Here is a 23,500-nt window from a genome sequence, read left to right on the forward strand (position 1 = left end):
AGGCAAGGCGGCGACGGAAGGAGGCGTTGCCTTGGGCGCTCCTGAGGGGATGCACGGGGGAGTAAAATGAGGGCTGGTCGGCCGTCTTATGTGCTCTCTCTGAGTTTTGAATGAGGAAGTGTTTGCAGACGTGATGTACTAACAGTTTGATCCAAGTGTTGAACCTTTCCTGCGCGATGACTTCTCTTTTCTGACCGTAGTCAGAAACGCACAGGAGATTTCCTCGGGGTTCTCTTTTCCGTTCTGAACCCTCAGCCTCCAGAAAGACTACAAAACTTTTGGGCGAGACACCTTCTTTTTAATTTACGGTTCTCCGACACTCCCCCGCTCCGCACTCACACACACACACGGTCCCCATCATACACGCCCCCCAAAGAAATAAACGGCTTCTAGCCTTTTCCATAGCAACGGTGTCCCGCTTCATTAGTTACCGTTTGCGTCCAGACCGGACATAACAGCGGTTTCCAACTACGGTCTGAAGCCTGAGGCTGAAAACACACTGACAGCAAAATCAGCTCAAAAAGCACCTTAATAAGTCATGTGATCTCAGTTGGTGGTGTCCTGAATTGACGTCACTGACGTACGACTCGCATTTACTGGGGAATATCCGATCTGTCTGCTTACATGGCACACGCAGATTCACGTATCCGATTCGTTTCCGATTTATTTCCACATATGAGAGAGGCCTGTATCCGATCTGAGAAAAACGGATCCATGCGCTTTTGTCCTGCTTACACGCTCACTGGTCATATCCGATCTGTGCCACACGAGAGGAAAAAATCGGAATTGGGTCACTTGAACCATGCAGTGTAAATGCGGCCTTAAAGAACAGTATCCTGCTTCAAACCCATTTTCCCCCTGTCACAGGGGAAAGTTTGTGCATAGCACACCGGCCCACATGAAACCATCGAATATGGACATTTATCAGAGAGCCGCTTCTTGTCTGGGGTGAAACCTTCTCCTCCAGACAGCGAGTAGGATTGGTATTCAAGAGAGAAAGTTCCTACACTGCGCCCAGACTCTTATGATGGGAGCACACCTTGGAGAGAGTTTTTGCACCGTTTCGAAACCTGCGCAGAGGCTAATCACTGGTCTGAAAAGACAATGGCAGTCCAGCTAAAGTTCTGCCTGATTGGAGCAGCAGGAGCCATTATCCACCGAAACCCCCGCTCAGCCAGGTGGGATTATCGCCACCTGCTGGACGAACTGGAAACTGCTTATGGACCTTCTTCAGATCATGCTGCCGCGGCAGCAGTGGAACTGAGGCATAGAGTTCGCAGGATCGATGAGCCTCTTCACATGTTCAGGGATGACATTTATGGGAAAGTAGCTGTAGCTTATGGTGACCGATCAGAGGCTGAACAGGATGCTATAGCTGTGGAAGTTTTCACCAATGGTCTGGGTGATGCCGAAATAATCCAGAAACTGTTAGAAAAAAGGCCACCCACCTTAGCTAGAGCTTATGAGATAGCTCACTGCCATGAGATAACAAAAAGGGCTTCTTCCTATGTCACAAGCGTAATGCAGCAAGGGGTTCGTAACCTCCCTGAACGTAGACCCCGCACCGCTGTCGTCAGGGAGAAAAGTGAGACTGTGGCTGCTCCATTTTCACCTCCACCGAACTCCTCACCTACTCCATGTTTTCCCTTTACACCTACTGGCACACCAAAGCAGCGCAAAAACTTTAAAAAGGGAGATGTCCGCTGTCATAATTGTGGTGGGTGGGGCCACATACAACGTCAGTGCTCGTCCTCTCCAAGAAAGACTAATACAGTCACGCCAAGTGCTCCAGGTGAACGGCCAAAACCCGCTGTTGTCCACCTTAATGCCCAAGGTGGGGAAATGGCTATTCGCATGAGCATCTATGGACTGGAGGTGTGCGCAGTTTTGGACAGTGGAGCATGGAGAAGCGTGTTACCTTTACACCATTTTAACACCATTCTCCCCGATGTGAGACCTCCAATGACTCCATCTGTTGTTGAGACTTTAATTGGGGTGGGGCCTGGGGACGTGCCAGTGCTCGGTGAGACCCAGCTTCCTGTCAACATCAACCGCCGTCAAGTGGAAGTAAACTTCCTGGTTGCAGACATAGCTGGCACTGAGGTATTGCTGGGTCACCCCTTCCTCACACAAGCTGAAGCCCGCCTTGATTTTGGTAAGCACCGCATTGTTTTGTTTGGTGAGGAGGTTCCTTAGTTCCAACAAGAGGCTGCTCCAAGATCATATGCTGCAAGGGTAGCCCGAACTGTAGTGATAGAGCCTGGCCAGGAGTATTTGGTCAAGGGGACTGTAAAGTTTGGAGACGTTGAAAGGGGAGTCATGATGCTCAGCCCCACCAAAGGTTTTGTGGAAAAGCATAAAGTTCTTCTCGCTAGGGTCCTGGTTGATGCCCCGTCTACCAAAGTTGTGCCACTGCGCCTCTTTAACCCTGGTAACAAACCTGTAACTATTAAAGGAGGTGCCATTGCAGGCCTTCTCCAGCCAGCGGAGGCTGTTCCTCTGTCCAGTGACCCCGCAGCTTCTGAAGTCAACCTGCCCACCACTCCTGGTTTGGAAGTGCCTGCAGTCCCAGAGCATCTCTAGGAGCCTTATGCCCAAAGTTCCCTCCATCTTGATGACAAAGAAAAGGCCCAGCTAACAGACTTGTTATGTGCATATGGAAGTGTTTTTTCCAGGAGGCCAGATGACTTGGGCCGCACCAGCCTTGTTCAGCATGACATCATGACACAGCCTGGTGCTCCAGTGAAGCAACCTCCTCGTCGGATGGCTGGTGAGAAACAACAGTGCGCAGACCAGCAGATCAGTGAGAGTCTACAAAGTGGTCTGGCCACCCGCAGCCACAGCAGCTGGGCATCCCCAATAGTAATGGTGCTTAAGAAAGATGGAAGTTATCGTTTGTGTGTTGATTACAGGGCACTCAACGACTGCACCATCAAAGACGCATATCCACTGCCACGTATCCAAGACACCCTGGACACGCTGGCTGCTGCAAAGTGGTTCAGCACCCTGGACCTCGCCTCAGGATACTGGCAAGTTGAACTCTCACCACGAGCCCGCCGTGCCGCTGCCTTTTGCACTCGAAATGGTCTTTTTGAGTGGAATGTAATGCCTTTTGGGTTGTGCAACGCATCCGCAACATTCCAGCGTTTAATGGACCGTGTCCTGGCTGGCATGCAGTGGGAGACCTGTCTAGTTTATCTCGATGATGTCATTGTGCTAGCAAAGGATGTCCCTGAGATGCTACGGAAGCTGGGTCAGGTGTTTCACAGACTCAAGCAAGCAAACCTAAAGCTTAAACCCTCTAAATGCTGCCTTTTCCGCCATCAAGTGGCCTACCTTGGTTATATTGTGTCGGAGCATGGTGTGGCCACTGACCCAGACGAGGTCTGTAAGGTGCAGGCGTGGCTTACTCCCAAATCCATTCATGAGGTGAGACGTTTTATTGGCCTTGCCTCGTACTATCGCAGATTTGTTAAGGATTTTGCTGCTATCGCTGAGCCATTACACAATCTGACAAAGAAGAATGCACGTTTTCACTGGCAGGCTGAGCACCAAGCTTCTTTTGAAACACTCAAACACCGATTGACCACTGCTCCTGTCTTGGGTTACCCTCTAGATAATGGTGAGATGATCCTCGATACGGATGCCAGAGGGTTTCGAACGGGAAGTGAACCCCGAAGGAGAATTCACATTTATTTAAAGGTTATTTAAAGGTTCAACAGTATGAATAAAGGCCTCTTGCCCCCCGTTCTTCATGGGTGCTAGGCTTCATGGCCAGCAGAAAGGTGACAAAGTGTCTGCAGTCAGTTTATTAATGGGCAATATATAATATTCTGAGAAGATGTCTGTACCAGAGAGCACAGGTGAGGGCACACGTGTAGCTAGAAATTGGTCCGCTGCAGAGGAATCAACACGCACACCCAACATACAGCGCTGACCCACATAGTCACAGTCAATCTACAACACCTATATAGGCTATATAGTCAGTTCATTAGCTAGATAGGTAGTAGTTAGTTGTTACTGGTACTTGTTAATAAAGAAAATATGTTGTATTTATTTCTAATGCGGCCGACGGGGGATTTTGTGTTTTTTTTTTTAATTTTGGGGGGGGGGTTAACGTGACACCGCGCCCCTTGGTGGTTCATCACCACGGTTATCAAAAATCCGACACCGTCACAGCTCTACTGGTACACTAGCCGCAGGTCAGAAGAATTAATCAATAGTACACTTGCTCATAGCTCAGACGCACGTATCAGCTTTGTCTCTGTTTCCTTCCCACAGATGTTGGCGCGAGCTCGATTATCTCTAGGCCCCTCCCCATACACACATTTTAGCCACTTACAGTGGCTTTCCCTGTTCTTCTCACACGCATTGGCCGCCTCACAGACAGGCATCACTCAATGAAACGCGAGTGTGTGCTCGCGTCTGATGAGTATGTGTGCGAGTTTGTGTGTGTGTTTGCATGCGTGTGCGCTTGCGTCTCATTGATTTCATTGCTCATTTCATTGATCATTGACGTGCCCCTTCCACGTTTAATGCATAAAAAAATACAGAGGGAGGGGGAGGCAAATTTACTGGTCTCGCATGTGTGACTGGATGTAAAATTCAGTCTGCTCAAATTTTGGTCGCAAAATGCCACAATTTGGTCGCAGTCTGGAGCCCTGCATCTATTAAAGATAGATATCGTAGGCCCTGTCCTGTGGGGGGGCATTCTGGGGGGGGGGGGGCGGCACTATTGGTACGGGGCAGGGGGGGTTGACGGGTCGGGGTCTCCGCTGAGGCCATCGGCGGTTTCCCCGGCCGGTTGGCTGCCTCGGTCCCGTCGAGGCCTGACCAGAGCTCTTCTAGGGCCGGCGTTTGGGGGTGGGGGCCTGGGCTTTCTCCGGGGGGGGCCGGCGCTTTCTGGCTCCTCTCCCTCTGTGTGGGGTGGGTGGTGTCGGGCCTGGGGTGTCGGCGCCTCCGGGGGTGGGGCCCCTGGGCTGGGTGGGCCTGGCCCCCTTGCTGGGGGGGGGGGAGGGGGGGGGACAGCTGTTTGACCACCGGGGGACAGTCTACCAGCTGTCCCCAACTTACCCCCTTCCTCATATAACCTCATAATAGGGTGAGGGGGTGGGGGGCTTAGCCTGCGATGAGCCTTGGGGGGGGGTTTACCAGGCAGTGGCCCCCCCTCCTATGGTTGCCATATGGAGTGGGCCCCCCCTCTTTCGGTTTTATTTGCACCTTAGACATGTAGGGCCCTTGGTAGGGGGGGTGCTTGGACATCACTGCCAGCAAGCAGCAGATGTCCTCCTAGCACCCTACCCGCCAATTTTAACCGCACCTTAGACATTTAGGGCCCCTTGGTGGGGAGGGTGAGGGGACATCACTGTGAGTAATCAGGAGATGTCCCCTTAGTGCCCTACCCGCCAATTTTAACTGCACCCCCCTTAGTACACACACCCCTCCCCCCTCAATATATACATCCCTACATAAACACACACACATGCACACACACACCCTCTTAAACACACATACACGCACACACATTTTGCAAGGAAGTTGGGACCTAGGACCATCTGTCCCCTGCCTCTTCCCTGGTGGGGGGTACGGGCCCCTTTGCAACGGCGGCCGTGTCCCTGGGGTGCCGGCTTCCTGGGCCCGGCGGTGCTCTCTCCGCGCGGTGGGGGGGTTCACATTACATCTGAGCCGGGGGTGTTGGTGTCATTGGGGGGTGGGTTCTGGTCCTTGCTCCTGAGCGCTGGGCCCCGCCAAATTTCCAACTGTGGCCGAGCCTGGTCGGGCCATATTTACAACACCCCTTGTGGGCCCTCTTTTTTTCCCCGGGGTTCCCCCCTCCTGGGCGGGGGCGGCGGGCCCCTGCCTTGCTCCTCCCTGGACCAACCATGGGCCGGGTGCCTGGAGTGCGGAGCGGGTCTCCCTTGGGGGGTCCTGGCTCGTACCTGGGGTTGGGGCGGGGGAATGCCCAGAACTCCTGGGTGGTGGTGGGGTGCTCGTCCTTCTCCGGTGGGGCCCTGCGTTGGGTTCTCCCGGCGCGGCGGGGGGGCTGTTCTCCTGGCTGGGCTGGGGCGGCCCTCTCTTTCCCTCCGTGCCTCCCTGCTCTCTGGCTCTGGGGGCCTTGCGGCGGTCCTGCTGGCCCTGGCCTGGGTGGCGGGCTTGGTCGCCCGGGCGGCGGTTGTTCCCTGCCGGTTTCCGTGTGGCGTTGGGGGGTTTCCGGCTGCTGCTGCTGCTGCTGCGTTGGGGGTCTTGGGGTGGGGATGGCTGGGCGCTCTCCCTCCTTCTTTACACATTCCACCATCCGTTTTAGAAGAACATGAGCACTCACCTGAGCACGGGTGTTGGCTCACCTTTGCACTGGCGGTTTGCGTGACTGAATGACTGAAATGTTTCACACTAGTTGGTTTTAAGGTATAAGTATGCGTGTGAGCACTATCTGTTTTGTGTACATGTCGACAGATGGACATTTTTGCAGCTAGCAGGTGTGTTTGACACTTGGGTGTGTGTGTGGACAGGCTCCGCCCTTTTTGTACTGCATTTGAGCCTTACCATGGTGATTAACAACCAGTAAACTTGTTGCTTTATGCTGCTTCATGGTCTTATCCCCCTTCCCCTCCTACTATCACCCTCCTTCCCCCCCTCTCTCTAACGTCCCTCTCTCTTCTTCCCCTCTTTCCTTTTCCGTCCGGTCCAACACCAAAGATCTTCAAACATGTTTGAAATTAATAAAGTTTGGCCTCAATTACAAAAGGGGTTTATTCAGACATACCTTTGGTTTGTCTGAAGATTAATAACCCCTCTTGTTAAAGTAAAATATGTCCAACACAAGAGGCCCTCAGCTCTCATCTGTCTGCCCAGCTGTTGGACAGGACAAGTTTAAAAAAAAAAAAAAAAAAAAAAGATAGATATCGTACCCTCCTCCTGGGCGGGGGCGGCTGGCCTCTGCCTTTCTCCTTCCTGGACCAACCGTGGGCCGGGTGGGTGGCTGCCTGGAACACGGGGCGGGTCCCCCTTGGGGGGTCCTGGCTCGTACCTGAGGTTGGGGCAGGAGAATTCCAGGGCCCTGCATTGGGCCCTACCGGAACGGTGGGGGGGCTGCTCTCTGTCCAGGGAGTCAGAGCAGCTGGATTAACAACGGGGAGACATGTGAAAACTTAGATGATTTAGTTAAAAGCCTTGCAGCAGCGTTCTGGAAAACCTGGAGCCGTGGATCCAGACACCTGCGTAAAATCTGTATTTTAAAAACATCCTGCAGTTTAAAAGTCTGTCCAGGAGGACATAACGGTCAACAGTGTCAAAGGCTGCTGTCAAGTCCAGTAGCAGTAGCACAGAGCATTTTCCTGCATCATTCTGCATCAGGATGTCATTCATGACTCTGAGAAGGGCTGTTTCAGTGGAGAGAGCTTTGCCAAAACCTGACTGAAACTGCTCAAAAATGCCATGAATGTCGAGAACAGTTGTATGTTGGTTAACAACAACATTTTCAAAAATTTTGGACATGAATGGGAGATTAGAAATAGGTCTGTAACTGCTCAAGAGGGAGGAGTCAAGCCCGGGCTTTTTAAGGAGAGAAAGGACAATAGCATTCTTAAAGTGCCCAGGGACTTGACCAGACAGCAAGTACGAGTTAATTATTGACAGGACACAGGGACCAATGGACTGGAAGACATCTTTGAGTAGAGATGTTGGCAGCACGTCGATAGAAACAAGAGGATGACTTCATTGTACCAACTACTCTGACTAGCTCAGGGAGAGAAACAGTGAGAAGGTGTCTAAAATCACAGGCTGAGGTGGACCAGGAACTGAACCAGGACCAGCTGTGTGACACAGAGAGCTTCTCACAGATCTGACTTTGTTAGTAAAAAATAAAAAAAAACCTATCACAATCATCATTTGAATGGATGGGGACGGCAGGTGGACTGGGCATCACAACATCACTAATGGTGTTGAATAGAAACACTTTAGGATTACCTCTGCTTTTAGAAATGAGATCAGTGAAGTAAGCAGTCCTCGCATCTCTAACCGTAATGTTAAAAGAAACTAAAAGATCCTTCAGATGAAGTAGATGAACATGTAAATGAGTTATTTTCCATAACAGTTTGATTTTCTGTAAGATCGTTTCAGATTGGGAATGCTGTCATTTATCCAAGGGGAAACCTTAGTGACAGGGACCAGTCTAGTTTTAATTGGACAGACTTCATCTAAAATAGAAAGACAGTAACTATTAAAAGTGCATTATAATGAATTAACATCTGTGCACGGAAAGAGAATCAGATTAAAAGTGTTAGAAAAGGTCTCAAGAGTTAAACATGAGAGAGACAACTTCTCTATGTTCAGGCAAGAGTGACACAGAGAAAGAAAAGTAAAAAAAAAAAAATTCAATGATGATCAGAAATAAAAACGTCCTCAGAAATAATAGTCAAAATGCACAACTAATGTAAAAACTATGGAAGCGATTATGTAGCATAAATAAAAAGCAAAGTCAAAACCAGAAAGGCTTTTTCATTTTCAAAATGAAAAAGCATTTTTTGACTCAAAAATATAATGAAAAAGCAATCCACCAAAATGCTTTTTCATTTCCTTCCTCAACACAGCTTATTCTGTCACTTAATTAAAATGATAAAGAAAATGGTATTTGACATTTCATTTTCAAAAAGGTTCCTGGTAAATGTGTAGCATAATTCATTTAGAAATGTCTAATTTGACAATTAAAATGGATTAATAGAAATGCTTTTTAATTTTCAAAATGTAGCTGCATTTTTTGACTCAAAATTAAAAAGAAAAAGCAATGTTTCAAAATGCTTTTTTATTTTATTCCTAAAACCGCTTATTCTGTGTCATAATTAAAACGAAAATGCAAAGAGGGGATTGCGTTTGCATTTTAACATCCACCCCGCGCACCTTGTCTCAATATTCATTTAGAAAAAGCATTAGCAGAGGGGAGCCAGTTTAGCTCGTGCTGATTTGCGGCGCCTTCCGTCCGTGAAACCAGGGTTCGACTCCAGGCTGCTCCCTGTTCCCTTCTCTACCTCTGCCGGTTCCAAGCCCAGTTTGAGAAGGTTGCATCAGGAAGGGCATCCAGCGTAAAACATAGCCAAATTTACCATGCGACTTGTTCGCTGATGGGAGAAGCCGAAAGTGGAAGATTAGCAGAGGGGAGGCGGGGCGATGATGTCACTGCTTTCTCCGTGTGTCCGGCTGCTGACTGACACACACGCACCAGGCGCAGACTGTGTTAGCGGCAGAGACGAGGGTTTTGTGATGGTTGTGAACTTCTGATGAGTTTCCACAGCTTCTCAGGACTATATAGCTGCATGTCCGCCTTCTGCGGTCCTCCTGACGCACCGCGGACAAGCTTTTGTTCTTCGGAGCACAGCGGAGCGTGAAGCTCCCGATGATCGCTGAAGGCGGAAATGCTGCTACGATCTGAGAAACCATCATATGAATTTGTGTTTCCAGTCTTACGATTCACATCTTCTGATTCGCGAGGGCACTAAAGGAACAATCTGCTGCATTTTTCACATTAAGATCACCTAAAACCGGGTCCTGTTCAAAAACCACTGGACCTGGCCAGCTCAAACCTGGATTCCTGGATCTTAATAAATCAAACAGCAAATTCAACGCAAAGCTGCATATAAATGTGTAAATATCTGGGAATTACATCAGTCTTTATTTTTTCTGGACACCACTGGAAACACAAATTCATATGATGGTTTCTCATATCGTAGCAGCATTTCCGCCTTCGATCATCGGAGCTTCGCGCTCCGCTGTGCGAAGGCAGCTGGCGGTCTGAAGAACAAAGCTTGTCCGCAGTGCGTCAGGAGGAGGACCGCAGAAGGCGGACATGCTGTTATGTAGTCCTGAGAAGCTGTGGAAACTCATCAGAAGTTCACAACCATCACAAAACCCTCGTCTCTGCCGCTAACACAGTCTGCTCCTGGTGCGCGTGTGTGCGTCAGTCAGCGGTCGGACACACGGAGAAAGCAGTGACGTCACCGCCCCGCCTCCCCTCTGTTAATGCTTTTTCGAAATGAATATTGTGACAAGGTGCGCGGGGTGGATGTTAAAATGCAAATGCAATCCCCTCTTTGCATTTTCATTTTAATTATGACACAGAATAAGCGGTTTTAAGTATAAAATGAAAAAGCATTTTGAAATATTGCTTTTTCTTTTTAATTTTGAGTCAAAAAATGCAGCTACATTTTGAAAATGAAAAAGCATTTTTGGTTTTGACTTTGCTTTTTATTAATGCTACATAATCGCTTCCATACAAAACAAGGTTGAGTGTTCTACCTTTAACTTGTGGACCCAGACACATGCTAAATAGAATTAAAAGAGTCCATGAGACTGAAACCTCTGGCAAAGAGGTCAGAGTCATGATTAATGTGTATGTTAAAATCACCAACCATGATCAGGTTAGACAGCTTCATAGTGGAAGATAAAAAGTCACACAAACACACACCATACATAACAACAAAATAATAGTTCATAAAATAGAAGTTCATATCAGGCAGATTTGTTAAACAGCCGTAAGAACCGAAACATTTGGAACTGAGACCTATGAAACTGAATGGAACCGAATTGAGATTTTAGCGTATCGTTACACCCCTAGACATAAATATGATGGAGAAATCAGTAGAATCTGCAGTTTTGATCAGTTTCTATTGAAAAAGGCTGCATAAATATGACAGACAGCTTTCAGGTTCAGATTCTGAAAAACAGCAGAAACATGATCTGATGGAGGCTCTCATTTATCCTCATTATTCTTCCAAACAGCCCAATCAAGTTGGCCCAAAGGCACATTGGCAGAGCAACATGTTGTCTATGAAGAACCTACTCAGCTGTGCTACAAATAACAACAAACATCCAAACCACAGCGGTAAACAATCAAGACTAACACAACTGTCAACATCCAGAATCCAGCAAATATCCCAAACAGAACATTATTACCCACAATGCACCTGCACAGGTCCTGCAGCAGGCAGGGTCTTTCCAATAACTTTATTAGTCTCATCTTTTTAAAACTGGAAAGATTTTTCTTCAGCATTTAAAACAGAAAACAGGAAATGAAAATATTTGACAATCCAGTTGATGAGAAGCTGCAGAAAGACTGAAATCCATCAGATTGTAAAAACGTAGAGGTGGTCCTTTGATGATGATGATGTGATGAAGATCAGACGCTGATGTCACTGATGTTCTGGCTGTTGATGGGCTGGATGTGGGTCCTGGTGGTGCTGAAGAATGAAAGATCCTTCTACCTGCAGTCATTCCTGAAGGAAGCTGATTGCAGCTGTTCTCTCCTGACAGATGGAATGATGGGAAATGAAGTTCATGTTGAAGTGTGGTCCAAGCAGAACAGAAAGGTCTCACCTCAAAGTCAGGACTTGGATCAGCTGCTGTTCTCTGGGAGCGTGCACGTGCTGCTGCATGTGCTTCTGTCATGGCGTTCTGGATGAGCTGCTGAGGTCTGTTTGCATCAAGACTCTCAGCTGCTTTAGTCAAACTGCTGAGCGATGGAACAATGGAGCCGTTTCTGAAGGAAGAGGATCAAACATGATGCTCTGCATCCGTTTGCTTCAGGAAGTGGAGGTTTTTTAGAGTCTCCAGACTGTTTCTGAACGGCCAAAGAAAAGCAGCTGATGTGGTTCTGTCTCCTACCAGCAGGGAGCGCTCTCAGCCGGACAGAACAGATCCTCAATGCTGCTCTGAGAAGGACTCTTCTGTTCCAGAAGCAGAGACTGTTCACATCCAGGAGAATCTGGACTCCAATGAATCCCAGAGAATCTCCTCTCTGCTGTTTGGACACTTTGACCAGCAGAGGGCAGCAGAACTTTCAGCAACTCTGGATCTGATCCCACAAAAACAATCCATGGATGATCAGATTTCAGAAGATTTGAAGGATCAAAGACAAAGATGTTCTGAAGAGAAGATGTGAGAAGAAAGTCCAGAATGAATCCACTCTGACTTCTCCTCATGTCTCTGAAGCTTGTGTCTTCATGTCTTCACCTCAGAGTTTCTTCTGGATTCCATGTGGATCAATAATATTGATCAAGTTAAGTCAAGTCAAGTAACGTTATTTGTCAAGATCTACAATGTTGACACATACATAGAAATTGAAATTGCGTTTTCTCTTCATCTTCAGTTAAACAGGGAGACACCTTCAAATTGCACAATAAACAAACTATAAATAGAAGACGCTTAAATATAAATAGTATAAAAAATAAAAGTAAAAAAATGAGGAGAGAATAAAGTGACTGAAGTATAGTTACTTAAATTTTTAACGGCACTAGAGGACTGGTGGAAGGTGCAGTCAGTGCTGATGAGGTAGATGACGTATGTGTGTCAGGGATCAGCAGAGCAGGAAGGCAACAGGGCAGCAGGAGGGGAGGGGGGGGCAGGGCTGGGAGAGAGTTAAGCTTCCTGACAGCCTGGGGGAGAAAACTGTCTCTGAGTCTGCTGGTCCTGGCCTGAAGACTGCGTAGTCTTCTCCCAGATGGAAGCAGACTGAAGGAGCTATGGGATGGATGGGTGGGGTCAGCCGGGTGTTGTAGATGTCCTGGAGGGAGGGGAGGGGGGCACCGATGATCCTCTCAGCTGCCCTCACGATGCGTTGGAGGGACTTCCGGCAGGACGCGTTGCAGGCGCCATACCACACCGTGATGCAGCTGGTGAGGATGCTCTCCACGGCACCTCTGTAGAACGTGTGCATGATGGGGGGAGGGACTTTTGCTTTCTTTAGTTTACGGAGGAAGTGGAGACGCTGCTGTGATTTCCCAGCTAGTGATGCGATGTTCTCGGACCAGGAGACGTTGTCTCTGAAATGCACACCAAGGAACTTGGTGCTGTTCACTCTTTCCACCGTAGTGTTGTTGATGGTCAGAGGAGCATGCTGAGTGTGCGCTCTCCTGAAATCCACCACCATCTCCTTCGTCTTCTCCACGTTCCGGAGGAGATTATGGTCTCTGCACCAACCAGCCTGGTGGCTCACCTCACTCCTGTAGTTTGTCTCATCGCCGCTCCTGATGAGACCCACCACTGTGGTGTCGTCAGCGAACTTAACGTAAATGTTGGAGCTGTGTGTCGGGGCGCAGTCGTGGGTCAACAGGGTAAAGAGGAGGGGGCTCAGTACACATCCCTGGGGAGCCCCCGTGTTCATCATCATGGTGCTGGATGTGTTGCTGCCGACTCGCACTGCTTGTGGTCTCCCCGTCAGGAAGTCTAGACGCCAGTTGCACAGAGGTGTGTTGAGCCCCCAGCTGAGCCAGTTTGTTCTTGAGAAATGCAGAATTGTGTGCTGCAGATCCCATGTTTGCCACTAGAGGGCAGCACAGCAGCTTCAGTCTTTGTCATTGTTGCTGTGTGAGCCTGAAGGAGCTTCAAAGTGAGCTGCAGCTTGGTTCAGACAAACCTCCACATTCACACACAGATGTGATCCTGAAGAAGTCTGAACAGAACATTTCAGGAGAACTCTTCAGTCCAGAACATGAGCCTGCATTGTTCCTGAAACTGGGATCAGAGTTCTGCTCTCTGCTCCAACAGAACCACCTTCATGAGCTCCTGGTTTCTTCTGGATCCTCCAACATTCAGATGCTCTCTGACTGAGTTCATGTCTGCACAGAAACCTTCAGGATTCTCTTCTTCCACACGTCTTTCACTCTGAAACTCTCTTCTGAATGTGGATCATCTCAGTCAGACGTTCAGCAGCATCAGAGCCGTGCAGTGTGGTCCTCCTCATGAGTCCTGAAGCTGCACCGTCAGCTGCAGAGCTTCAGAGCTGCTTCCTTCTCAGACTTTCCACTTTCTTTGGCTCTCTGGCTCTGATGCTGCTGCTGCTGCAGAAAAACCAGCAGCTGCAGAAAAACTCTGCAGAGACTCACAGAGAGAGGATGGAGGCAGCAGATGAAGCTGCTGCAGACTGGGGGCGGAGCCTGGAGATGACTGCTGAAGGTCAGAGGGCAGAGCTTCATCAGGATAAAGGTGCTTGGATTCTGGCTTGATGATCCTAAAATCAAGAGACTCAAACAGGAAGTTCCTGATGTTTACTTCTCTGCAGGATTTCCATTTTCCAGTGTTTCCACAACTGATGATGTCATCAATCTGATCTTTCAAAACACTTTACTTCCTGGTTTCACTGACAGCAAATGTTCCTAAAGATCTGACCCTCTAAAAGCTCCAATAGCAGCTCAGCTGAAACTCTGATCTTTCTTCTCTTTGCAGCTCTTGATGTGGAGGGGCGGAGCCTGAAGAGGAAGCATCTTTCTGCAGGTGGTGCTGCAGCTTTGGGCATGTTTTCCAACTCTTTAGCTTCTGCTGTTCATGGAGTCGTGTCCCTCTGTTCTTGGAAAGGAGAAACATGCAGAGAACTTTTCCCATTTCCACTCCCTCCTTTCAGCTGCTGCCCACTGTTCCCCTCTGAATCAGGAGAGAGGAGTTCTCATCTGTTCTGCCCACCCCCATCTAGAAAGACATCAGCACCACCTGAACATTCCAAAGCTCTTTTCCAACCCATTTCTACTGAGAAAGAACCAAACACATGAAGATTAGAACAGTTGGAACAGGATGAGGGGGAAGGCTAAAGATTCAAGTCTGTTTGTGAGTCAAAGATGAAGACAGAAATCAATAAAAAACACAGAGTTGATTCAAAAGAGCATTTATTAGATCCAAACAGGCTGCAGGAATTTTACAGACAGCTTTCAGTTTGAAGCCTTTTGACACTAAGATGCAGTTCTGCAAACAGCCAGCAGGTGTCTCCCTTCTCCCTCCTGCTTCAATGCAGTTGGTGTTGTTGCAGCAGCTGCATCAAATTGATTATCTGCATCCAGAGGCTGTCTTTCCTCACTAAGATCCACTCTGTTCATTCATGTCCTCTGGAGAAAACAGGCTTTATGCTCAGAAAGTTTCTACTAGTTTAGACATTCTAGAAAATGAGGAGATTCTACTGGATTTAGACGAAACTTCTTTAAAACTGCAGCTAGAAATGCTGTCAGCATTAAAAAGAAAACAGAGTTTTACCCACAAAACACCAAAGAAAAAGGAAGTTCAACCAGAAAACTGTGGAAAACATCAATCAAAGCAAAACTCTGAGTCTTTCAAAATGCATGAGTCAATATTTGATCATCAACAGAACAGAGATGATAGAAAAATGATTCAACTGAGAGACTTGTGTTCACTAACTGAGATCAGACGGGATTTCTCCAAAAACTGACTTCAAAGGACTTGAATCCAAACCAGTGAGTCATGTGACCACAGCGTTTGTCCGTGTCTCCACTATGAACATTCTGGTCACATGACCATGTTGGAGGTTTCTGAATGAAACTCTGTGTTTGTTTGTCAATGAGAGTTTCTGGAGAACAGAAATCAAGTGTGGAACATCTGGAACCAGAATCTTGTGATCCAAAGTTCTGCTTCTGTCCCTGTTCTAGAGACAGAACCAGGATCCAACGCCTGACCCACACATAGATCTATGTCATCCAGAAATGTTCTGTCTGATCAATGATTCCCTCAATCCTTGATTGGTCCATCCCAAACTCACATCTGTCCATCAAATGTAGATCAAAGAAGAAAGTGATGATCTAGAAAAGAATTTGTTTGTCTGCAGGTCTGTTTTTCTCCAGATCCTGGAGCTGCTGAATATCTGAATCCAACCCATGTTTCAGATCAACACTCCAAGTTAGAATGAGAAAAGGAAGTGCAGTTCTCCATTAGTCCACCGGGGGAGCTGCAGCACAACTGTCCACTTGATGCTGAGAGAGACAGTGGAGCTGATCTCAGATCAGTTCCTGCTGCAGCTCTGACACTCATCTCCACTTCCTCTGATTCCTCCATCACTCTGCTCTCCACCTCCCAGGAACACCGTCCAGTCACAACATCTCTGCAGACCAGCTGCTGCTGCTGCTCCTCTCTGCTCCTCCAGGAGGAACATCAGTTCTCCCACCTCCACCTGCAGAGAGAAAGTGTAGAGACAGAGATGAAAGAGTGTCTCCTGATCCTGGTCTGTCAGTCAGTGATGCAGCACAGCAGCAGAAAGAGCAGCAGGAGCTTCAGTCCTGTTCAGAGCAGCAGCTTCCTGTCATCTTCACCTGTTGGAGCTTCTGCTGCTCTGATTGGCTGACTGTTGTCCTGAAGCCTGTCATCATTCTCCTCAGAGCTTCACTGAGAAGCTGCAGCTTCACAGGAAACTCTGCATCTTTGCTCTCAGACTAACTTTAGGGCAACATCTGGAAGCAGCTGGACTGACTCCAACCCTCTACTGACCTCAGAGTCTGCAGTTTGGAGTTTGGACTCTCCACCAGAACCTGGAGCTGCTGAATATCTGAAAACTGAAGGTTGTTCCCTGTCAGGTCCAGTTTTGTCAGGTGGGACGGGTTGGACTTCAGAGCTGAGGCCATTGATGCACAGCTGGTCTTTGACAAACTGCAGCCCCACAACCTGAATCCAGAAGAAAGAGTTGAGTTTAAAGGCAAAGTTCATGTTTTTCATCCTTCACTTCTTCTAAAGAGTTCAGAGCTGAAGAAGATCAGAAAGTTTAGAAAAAGTCCAAAGATGTGAAGCAACAGCAGCAGATCAGAAGAGTCCAGCAGAAGCAGAGAAGAAGAACATTCAGGAACATTCAGGACAACATGCAGCTGCTTCAGGAAAGAAGTCCAGATGTGTGAAAGTCAAACATCAGCCTGTGGCTGCATCCAAACCAACTGATGTTTCTGCAGCAACAGCAGAAAAAGTCCACTTCCTCTTTCTGCTCAGCTCTGCTCCAAACAGCACTGAATCATGGGAGAATTTCAGCAGCAGGATGCTGGAAAGTCTTCCTCCCAGTTTTGAGGAGATGATCTTCCAGTCCTTCTCTGCTGCAGCCCTTCAAGCAGAGACTTTCAGCTCCAACAGATCAAAGCAGAGAGAAGAAGGAAGTGATGAGGAAGAGTCAGCAGCAAATGTTGGACATTGATCCCTGATCCATGACTTCAGCTCTGAATGAAGAGTCAGAAGTTGCTGGGAGCTTTGATGGATAATGTGATGATGTTTGTGGATGAAAAGGTGAGGATGTTTGTGGAGGATGTGTCTGTCAGAGCAGCATCCAGCTGCAGCATGACTCTGTCACTGTCTGCTCACAAACATCAGCCGCTGGACTCTCAGCTGCATCTGCTGAAACACAGCAGCAGGACTCAGAGTGCATGTGAGCGTGCACGGCTGCTTCTTCTGCACGCGCTTTAAAGGAGTCTGTTGGAGCAAAGACACAAAGAAGGGCTGATGGCTGCAAGCAGAACTTTGTGGAGAACAAATGTCAGCAGACAGCTTTGAAACAAGCAGCTGCAGGAAGAAAAGAAGAAGTTCTTCTGCAGATCTTTGAAGAGAACAAGCAGCTGCAGGAAGATGCTGCTGTAGATCAAAATCTGGACATTTCTGCTCACTGTGGGTAAACACAACTTTGTCATCATTTTGATCTGAACACAACTGAAACATGGAGTCTGACCTCAGAGTCTGCAGTCTGCAGTCTGGACTCTCCAGAAAACCACACAGATGAAGAACTCCTGAATCCTGCAGTTTCTGGTTCAAACTCAGGTCCAGTTCTGTCAGATTAGACGGGTTTTTCTTCAGAGCTGAGACCAGAAATTCACAGCTGATCTCTGACAAACAGCAGAGCCTCAACCTGCAATGAGACAGAAAAGTGTGTTCAGGAGCAGTGATGCAGCTGGAGCTCCAGGAACTTGGTTCATTCAGTCAGGTGGGACCCGCCCTGATGACAGACTGACAGATGACATTTTCACTATTTGCTCATTTCTTTTGGATTTGGACCCAAAAACATGATCATGAATGAAAATGCAATAGATTAGAAATGACTTGAAATGAAGTTAAACCAGACGAGGAATTAAAATGTCATTGATCATCATTAATTATTAATGACTAAATATTTACAATCCAATAGATTTTGCTTTCATTTAATGCTTTTGTTGCTCCGTCTAATTTCGGAAAAGCCCACTTAAGATATTGAGTCAGAGTTTATAGTTGATGCGTCCTTCTTAAATGAACTTCCACTGTTCAAGTTCTTAATTTCCAGATGTTTACTTCCAAAAAAGGTTGTTTATAGGTTGCTCTGTAGCTTCACAAAACTAACGAAAAAATGTGCATCTGGCTACGTCATATATCTCAGTCAATAGAACTACTGGGCTCCTAAATTGATCTGTTCTTTTGCAAATCCAGTAAAAAGTGTTGTAGGTATTTCAAATGGCTCAAACGTAACCTGCCCCTAATTGATAAAGTCTGAATACTTATCAATTGTTACACAAACACAAAGAGCCATTATACCATCTACGATAACACAAATTAACCATACATACATGCATTTGCATAAAGCACAACATAAATGTCCTCTACTCATTTGGTTCATTATCACAGATACTACGGCTGCTGTCACTTCATCCTGGGAATGGTGACCATCTTGAGTGGTGCCACTCTTGTCTTTCCCATCAGGAATGAAGCAAACTTCTGGGGCCTCATTTATAAACGTTGCGTACGCACAAAAGAAGGCGTACGCCACTCTCTACGCAATAGTTGAGATTTATAAAAAGCAAACTTGACGGGAAAATGTGCGGTCCTCCACGCAAGCTCTGACCCAGGCGTACGCACAAAAACGGGTGAAATGAGAAATGGCGACACCGTCGGCAGATGGAAGAAACACGTGAAAGTGACAGTGTGTGCCAAATCGTGCTGGCATGTGCTGTGCTACACAATGTGGCACATCTTAAAAACGTGCCTCTACCCCCTGGCGCTGATTGCTGTGTTGGCCCCGACCCTGAACCCCATCCCCACGCATTTGAGCCATTTGCTGCTGCTGTGCGCCAGCGTTTGGAAGTGATGCGTCGCTTGTAAAGAAAAAGAGGTGTGGAAAATATTATTTATTTAAGAATTCCCTCATCGTGCAGTTTATTTCAGTCAGGGCGATCTTGATTTCGCCCAACTCCTTGGCCACCTCTCTTGAACTACTGACTTCCCTCTGCATTTCAAGGACTGCATCGGTGAGGACACGTCCACTGCTGGAGGGTTGAGAGCCGGGTGCCGTGGAGACGCTGGGTCCAGACGGCTGCTAAGCTGCAGCATCGTAACCACTGGCCCCGCTGCAACACCCAGCAACTAAAATAAAATTGTTCTATATTAATAAACTGTAATTGTGTAGCCTGCATACATGTGACTTGACTGCATTCATTTTAATTATTTCTCTTACCTGTGTCACCCTGACCCTGGCGCGTCGGCGTCCCCTCTGTCTCAGTCAGGTGACTGAGGCGGAGGAGGATGCCGATAAGGGGGACTTAATAGGGATTCCCCAATAATAGCGGCCAGTTTCTCATCAAGAGGGGTCAGCTCCGGTCCCCCCCCCCCCCCCCCCCCACGTGGCGGACACACTCTGCCGATGCAGCGCTAGACGTTTTTTTGCCTCGACTTTGATGTCCGATCATTTCTTTTATTTCTTTTTTATTTCGGCCACGGTCCGAGGTTGTGAGGCTACAGCATTTACGGCGTCTGCCACCGTTTGCCGCTCACGTGCCTTTTTGGCATTAGTAATGCCCACACTGTGCCCCAAACAACGTTTTCTCCTCTTTTCCACCTCGCCAACGATAACTTCTACTTCACATTGAGTGAAGTTACGTTTTTTTGATTTCCCCTCTGTGTTTGCCATGATTTAGCAAGCCATGAATATTCATTTGTGGGCGTTTCACGGACTATTTATGGGCAACTATGGGCGTGTCATGTAGCCGCAAAAGCTGCGCTGCATTTAGAATCGGTTGTGATTTATAAAGGGAAAGATGCGTAGGATGTGCGTGCGCACGGTTTTATAAATCCGAATATTTCTGTGCGTACGCACGTCCTATGTTTCATCCGTACGCCACTTCTGACGCAAATCCTACACAAAGTTTTATAAATGAGGCCCCTGTTCATTTTAATTTGTCAGCAGCAGGTAGGATACGGTTCCATAGCCATTATTGCTGGTGTCTGAAAAGTGGTGAAGCTGTGCTGTTTTGATCACACCAAATCCTGCGGGTTTGATGCACCTTATGATGCAAAAAGATGACAACTTCTGAAAACCAGTCAACCACCTTTGCCATTTTTTTGCTTGTTCTTCTGACACTTCCCCATCCCAGGAACTTTTTTCTTTGCAGGGCTCTCTTAGAAGTATCTTGGAAGTTAGGGTGAAAGGTACCAGGAACCATAAGGGATCATAAGCTGAACTTACAACTGAGAGGATTCCTCTTCTAGTACATGGTTTTTGCTGTACCTCAATCCTGAACTTAAACGTTTCAGATTTTGTTCACCACTGTATGCCTAGCGCCCTCTCTGTTGGTAACTGATCGTTGTCTAGATCGAGATCTTTTATTGCTGAAGCCCTGTCTTCTGGGATTGACATTAAGAGTGCTCTGGAGTTGTTTGTCCACTTGCTCAAGTTAAATCCTCCGCTGAGGCACAATGCTCTCAAGTTCTTTGACAGTGAGATGGCCAGCTCATTGGATGACACTTCGATCAGTCAATCATCAACATAAAAGTTGTTCAGGATTGTTTCAACTGCCTCAGGTGCTGCCCAGTCTCTTCCATCTTCCGCTTTTTCTTTCAGCGCAAATGCGGCACAACTTGGGGAAGAAGTTGCTCCGAACAGATGCACATGCATTCTGTAGTCTGCTGGTTTTAATCTCAGGTTGCCGTCTGGCCACCACAGAAATCGCCATATCCAAATCTTCTTCGAGCACTTTCACTTGATGGAACATGGAATCCATGTGTGCCATCATGCCCATCCTTCCTGAATCTTGTCAGAACTCCTACAAGAGTATTTGTAAGGTTTCGGCCTTGAAGAAGTTGATTATTCAACGATATTCCTTGATATAAAGCAGCACAGTCAAAGAGAACTTTTAATTTCTTCTTTTTGGGGTGACAAACTTGTAAAAAAATATTGAGTTGGATCGACGTAAGAAATTAGGTTGAATAAATTTAACTCAATTACTTGTTAACAATAAAATTAATACATTTAAGTTGGAGACCGTATTTTCACGACCATAGGGCGCGGTCTCAGTCACGGGGAATTTTTCCATCTTTGACACATACAAAAGGCGCACCGGTGTTAAGGCGCTGGCACGTTAATGCCCCGTTCAGACCCTCAGTGCTTCTAGAGTGGGTTAATAAAAAATCCAGTCTCTGTTCTTTAGAGAAAACATTTTTTTTTATTTTTGTTCTCCTTAACTGAATAACACAAACTGAATGGTCACTCACTTTCGGGCTCTTGTCTTCCTTTCTCCTTATCCTACACAAGCCTAGACACACAACACAGACACAGAGGTACGCAGTACGTGCCATCACGTCTCCTTTGGTCCTTTCTATATGCCCTAGAAAAACCTGCTCCTTTCAGCACATACACACAGACTTGCGCCAGTCTGTCTCTGCATTTCTCCTATGCGCTAGTGAAAATAGCAGCTTAAAGCAGTGGGCAAGCTGCTTTTCTGCTTACTCCTCCTGTACTGAAATGGTTGCGGGTTATCAATCAATCAATCAACCAATCAATCAATCAATCAATCAAACTTTGTTTATAAAGCACTTTTCATGTTGTAGTATAACACAAAGTGCTTTCCATAAAAAATAACAAAATAAATAATATGAAAACAAGCAAGAAAATGAAAATAAACAAGCACAAAATTGAGAAATAAATAAAAATAGGGGCCCCCTTCCTGTACCTACACATCCCCCAACTTCTTTCACATCTCCCACTCCCAATGAGAAATAGAAACCAGCGTCTGGGCCCCCAGGCCACAGGACAGGAGCGATTAGTCGTACCAGGCGGCTATGAGGTAGAAGGAGCATAGAAGGCTTTAAAATGTAGATAAAGTCGTGAAAAAACAGTAATATATATATATATATATATATATATATATATATATATATATATATATATATATATATATATATATATATATATATATATATATATATATATATACATCACAATGAAAATAGAAATGACATAGAAACTCGTGCGTTTACTTTGTCCATACTTTTTCTGCAAGCAGAAACTCTTTCTTTTGCTGATGATGCAGCTGTGTTCCTTTTTTATTGACGTATAATCTTCATACGCCACCATTTAAATCTCAGACTCGTCTCACTGAAGGACAGCGCTCTCTTTTTTTCACCACGCGCTTCCATGGTGACTCCAGAAATCAGCGATCCATTGAGAATGTCTTTATGTACTTGACGTGCACGTGCATTAACCCAGGGTTACCAAGTCAAGCATAATAACACTAACTCATATCCGGTCTTTTGGAACTTGCTTTTCCCAAAAAAAGCCTGAACTGTAAGCAAGTTCAGGCGGATTTCAGCCAGAGTTCAGGATTAAAGTCAGGCTAGTTTATAGATGCCTTCTTGAATATCCCCCTGGAAAAGATTCTTGGACATTCCATTGTGATTTGCTCACTTGAATGCTCACTTGAATGAACGTAAATGTGTTTCTGCACAGGATTTGAATCCTGATATTGATGGACGGAAGTTTCAGGAGAGAAAGGTTAACTCCAAATTCTTCTGGTAGTGTAAGGGTTTCATCTGGTTCTGCTGTTAGTCTAAGGGTTTCAGCTGGTTCTGTTGGTAGTCTAAGGCAGTGTTTGTCAACCAGCGTGCTGCGGCACACTAGTGTGCCGTGAGAGATGGTCAGGTGTGCCGTGGGAAACTTCCCTCATTCACTGATCTTAAAGCATTTACCATCTCCAGGTTATCAGCTCTGTGTTCATCCTAACACTTAGTAGTTAGGAATATGAAAGGTCGTAAAATACTTCTACTTTGTGTTTATTTGATTCTATTAAAAACATTTTGAATGATGGTGCTGTGATTTAGCTGCAACTAAAGCCGTTTTCTGAAAAGTCCCTCCCCTTCAACTGTCTCCACCAATCATTCTTGGAGTCTCAATCACACATCATCAGTCTGACCAATCAGAAGTGGTTAAGGTCTTCACTTCCTACTTCTGATTCTGCTCATAAAGTCTCTCAGTTCCAACAAAAACACCAGCTAAAGCTTGTCTTTAGCGGTGTGCTTTCCACAGAATCCGCTGTCAGACCGTGAAACAAGTGAACAAAACAATGAAACTCAGAGAAGCGAGTCTGTCTGGGGTATGGCAGCTTTTGGCACTACATCTCCCACGATGCATTGAGTTAAAGTGACTGCGTCTAAGCGCACGAGTCTTACTTGTAACGTCGAGAAACCACAACGAACACACATCAAACAGTTTTTAAATCTTCCAACCTAACTTTTATTTACATCTTTTAGAAAAAAAACAGCTGAAACTTCCAGCTTTTTCTGCAACAATTATCACAAAAATGTTTGTGAGATTGCAGAGGGACTGTAAATCAATACAGACTGTGAGTTTCTCTTTTTTTTGGATGTGCCGTGGCTCAAAAAAGTTGAAAAACACTATTTTGTGACAGTGACACTATTCGCAGGTTGGATGTTATAACAAAAATGTAATCCCCTCTTTGCATTTTCATTATAA

The 23,500-nt window shown here is 46.6% G+C and overlaps 2 protein-coding genes across 3 annotated transcripts in view; one reads left to right on the forward strand and one right to left on the reverse strand.

Moving 5' to 3' along the window:
- The window catches only part of LOC144987897 (ribonuclease inhibitor-like), a 177,086-nt gene that overhangs the window by 141,563 nt on the left and 12,023 nt on the right, over positions 1–23,500 (reverse strand). The window contains exons 4-6 of one of the 2 annotated variants that reach the window (XM_078937689.1): positions 17,462–17,638; positions 16,249–16,422; positions 14,629–15,934 (exon numbers count right to left, since the gene is read on the reverse strand). In XM_078937689.1, the coding sequence (XP_078793815.1) occupies positions 15,916–15,934; positions 16,249–16,422; positions 17,462–17,638 (370 nt within the window). In that variant the 3' untranslated portion in view covers positions 14,629–15,915. Of the gene's footprint in view, positions 1–14,628; positions 15,935–16,248; positions 16,423–17,461; positions 17,639–23,500 lie in introns of those variants that run through there. The other variant, XM_078937692.1, reaches the window with a different exon arrangement.
- Positions 1–23,500, forward strand: part of LOC144987150 (uncharacterized) — a 95,436-nt gene that overhangs the window by 27,403 nt on the left and 44,533 nt on the right. The window lies entirely within an intron of this gene.

This window comes from Oryzias latipes, chromosome 2 (genome assembly GCF_053564925.1).
Source record: "Oryzias latipes strain Hd-rR chromosome 2, Olatipes_Hd-rR_3.1".
NCBI classification, from domain to species: domain Eukaryota; kingdom Metazoa; phylum Chordata; class Actinopteri; order Beloniformes; family Adrianichthyidae; genus Oryzias; species Oryzias latipes.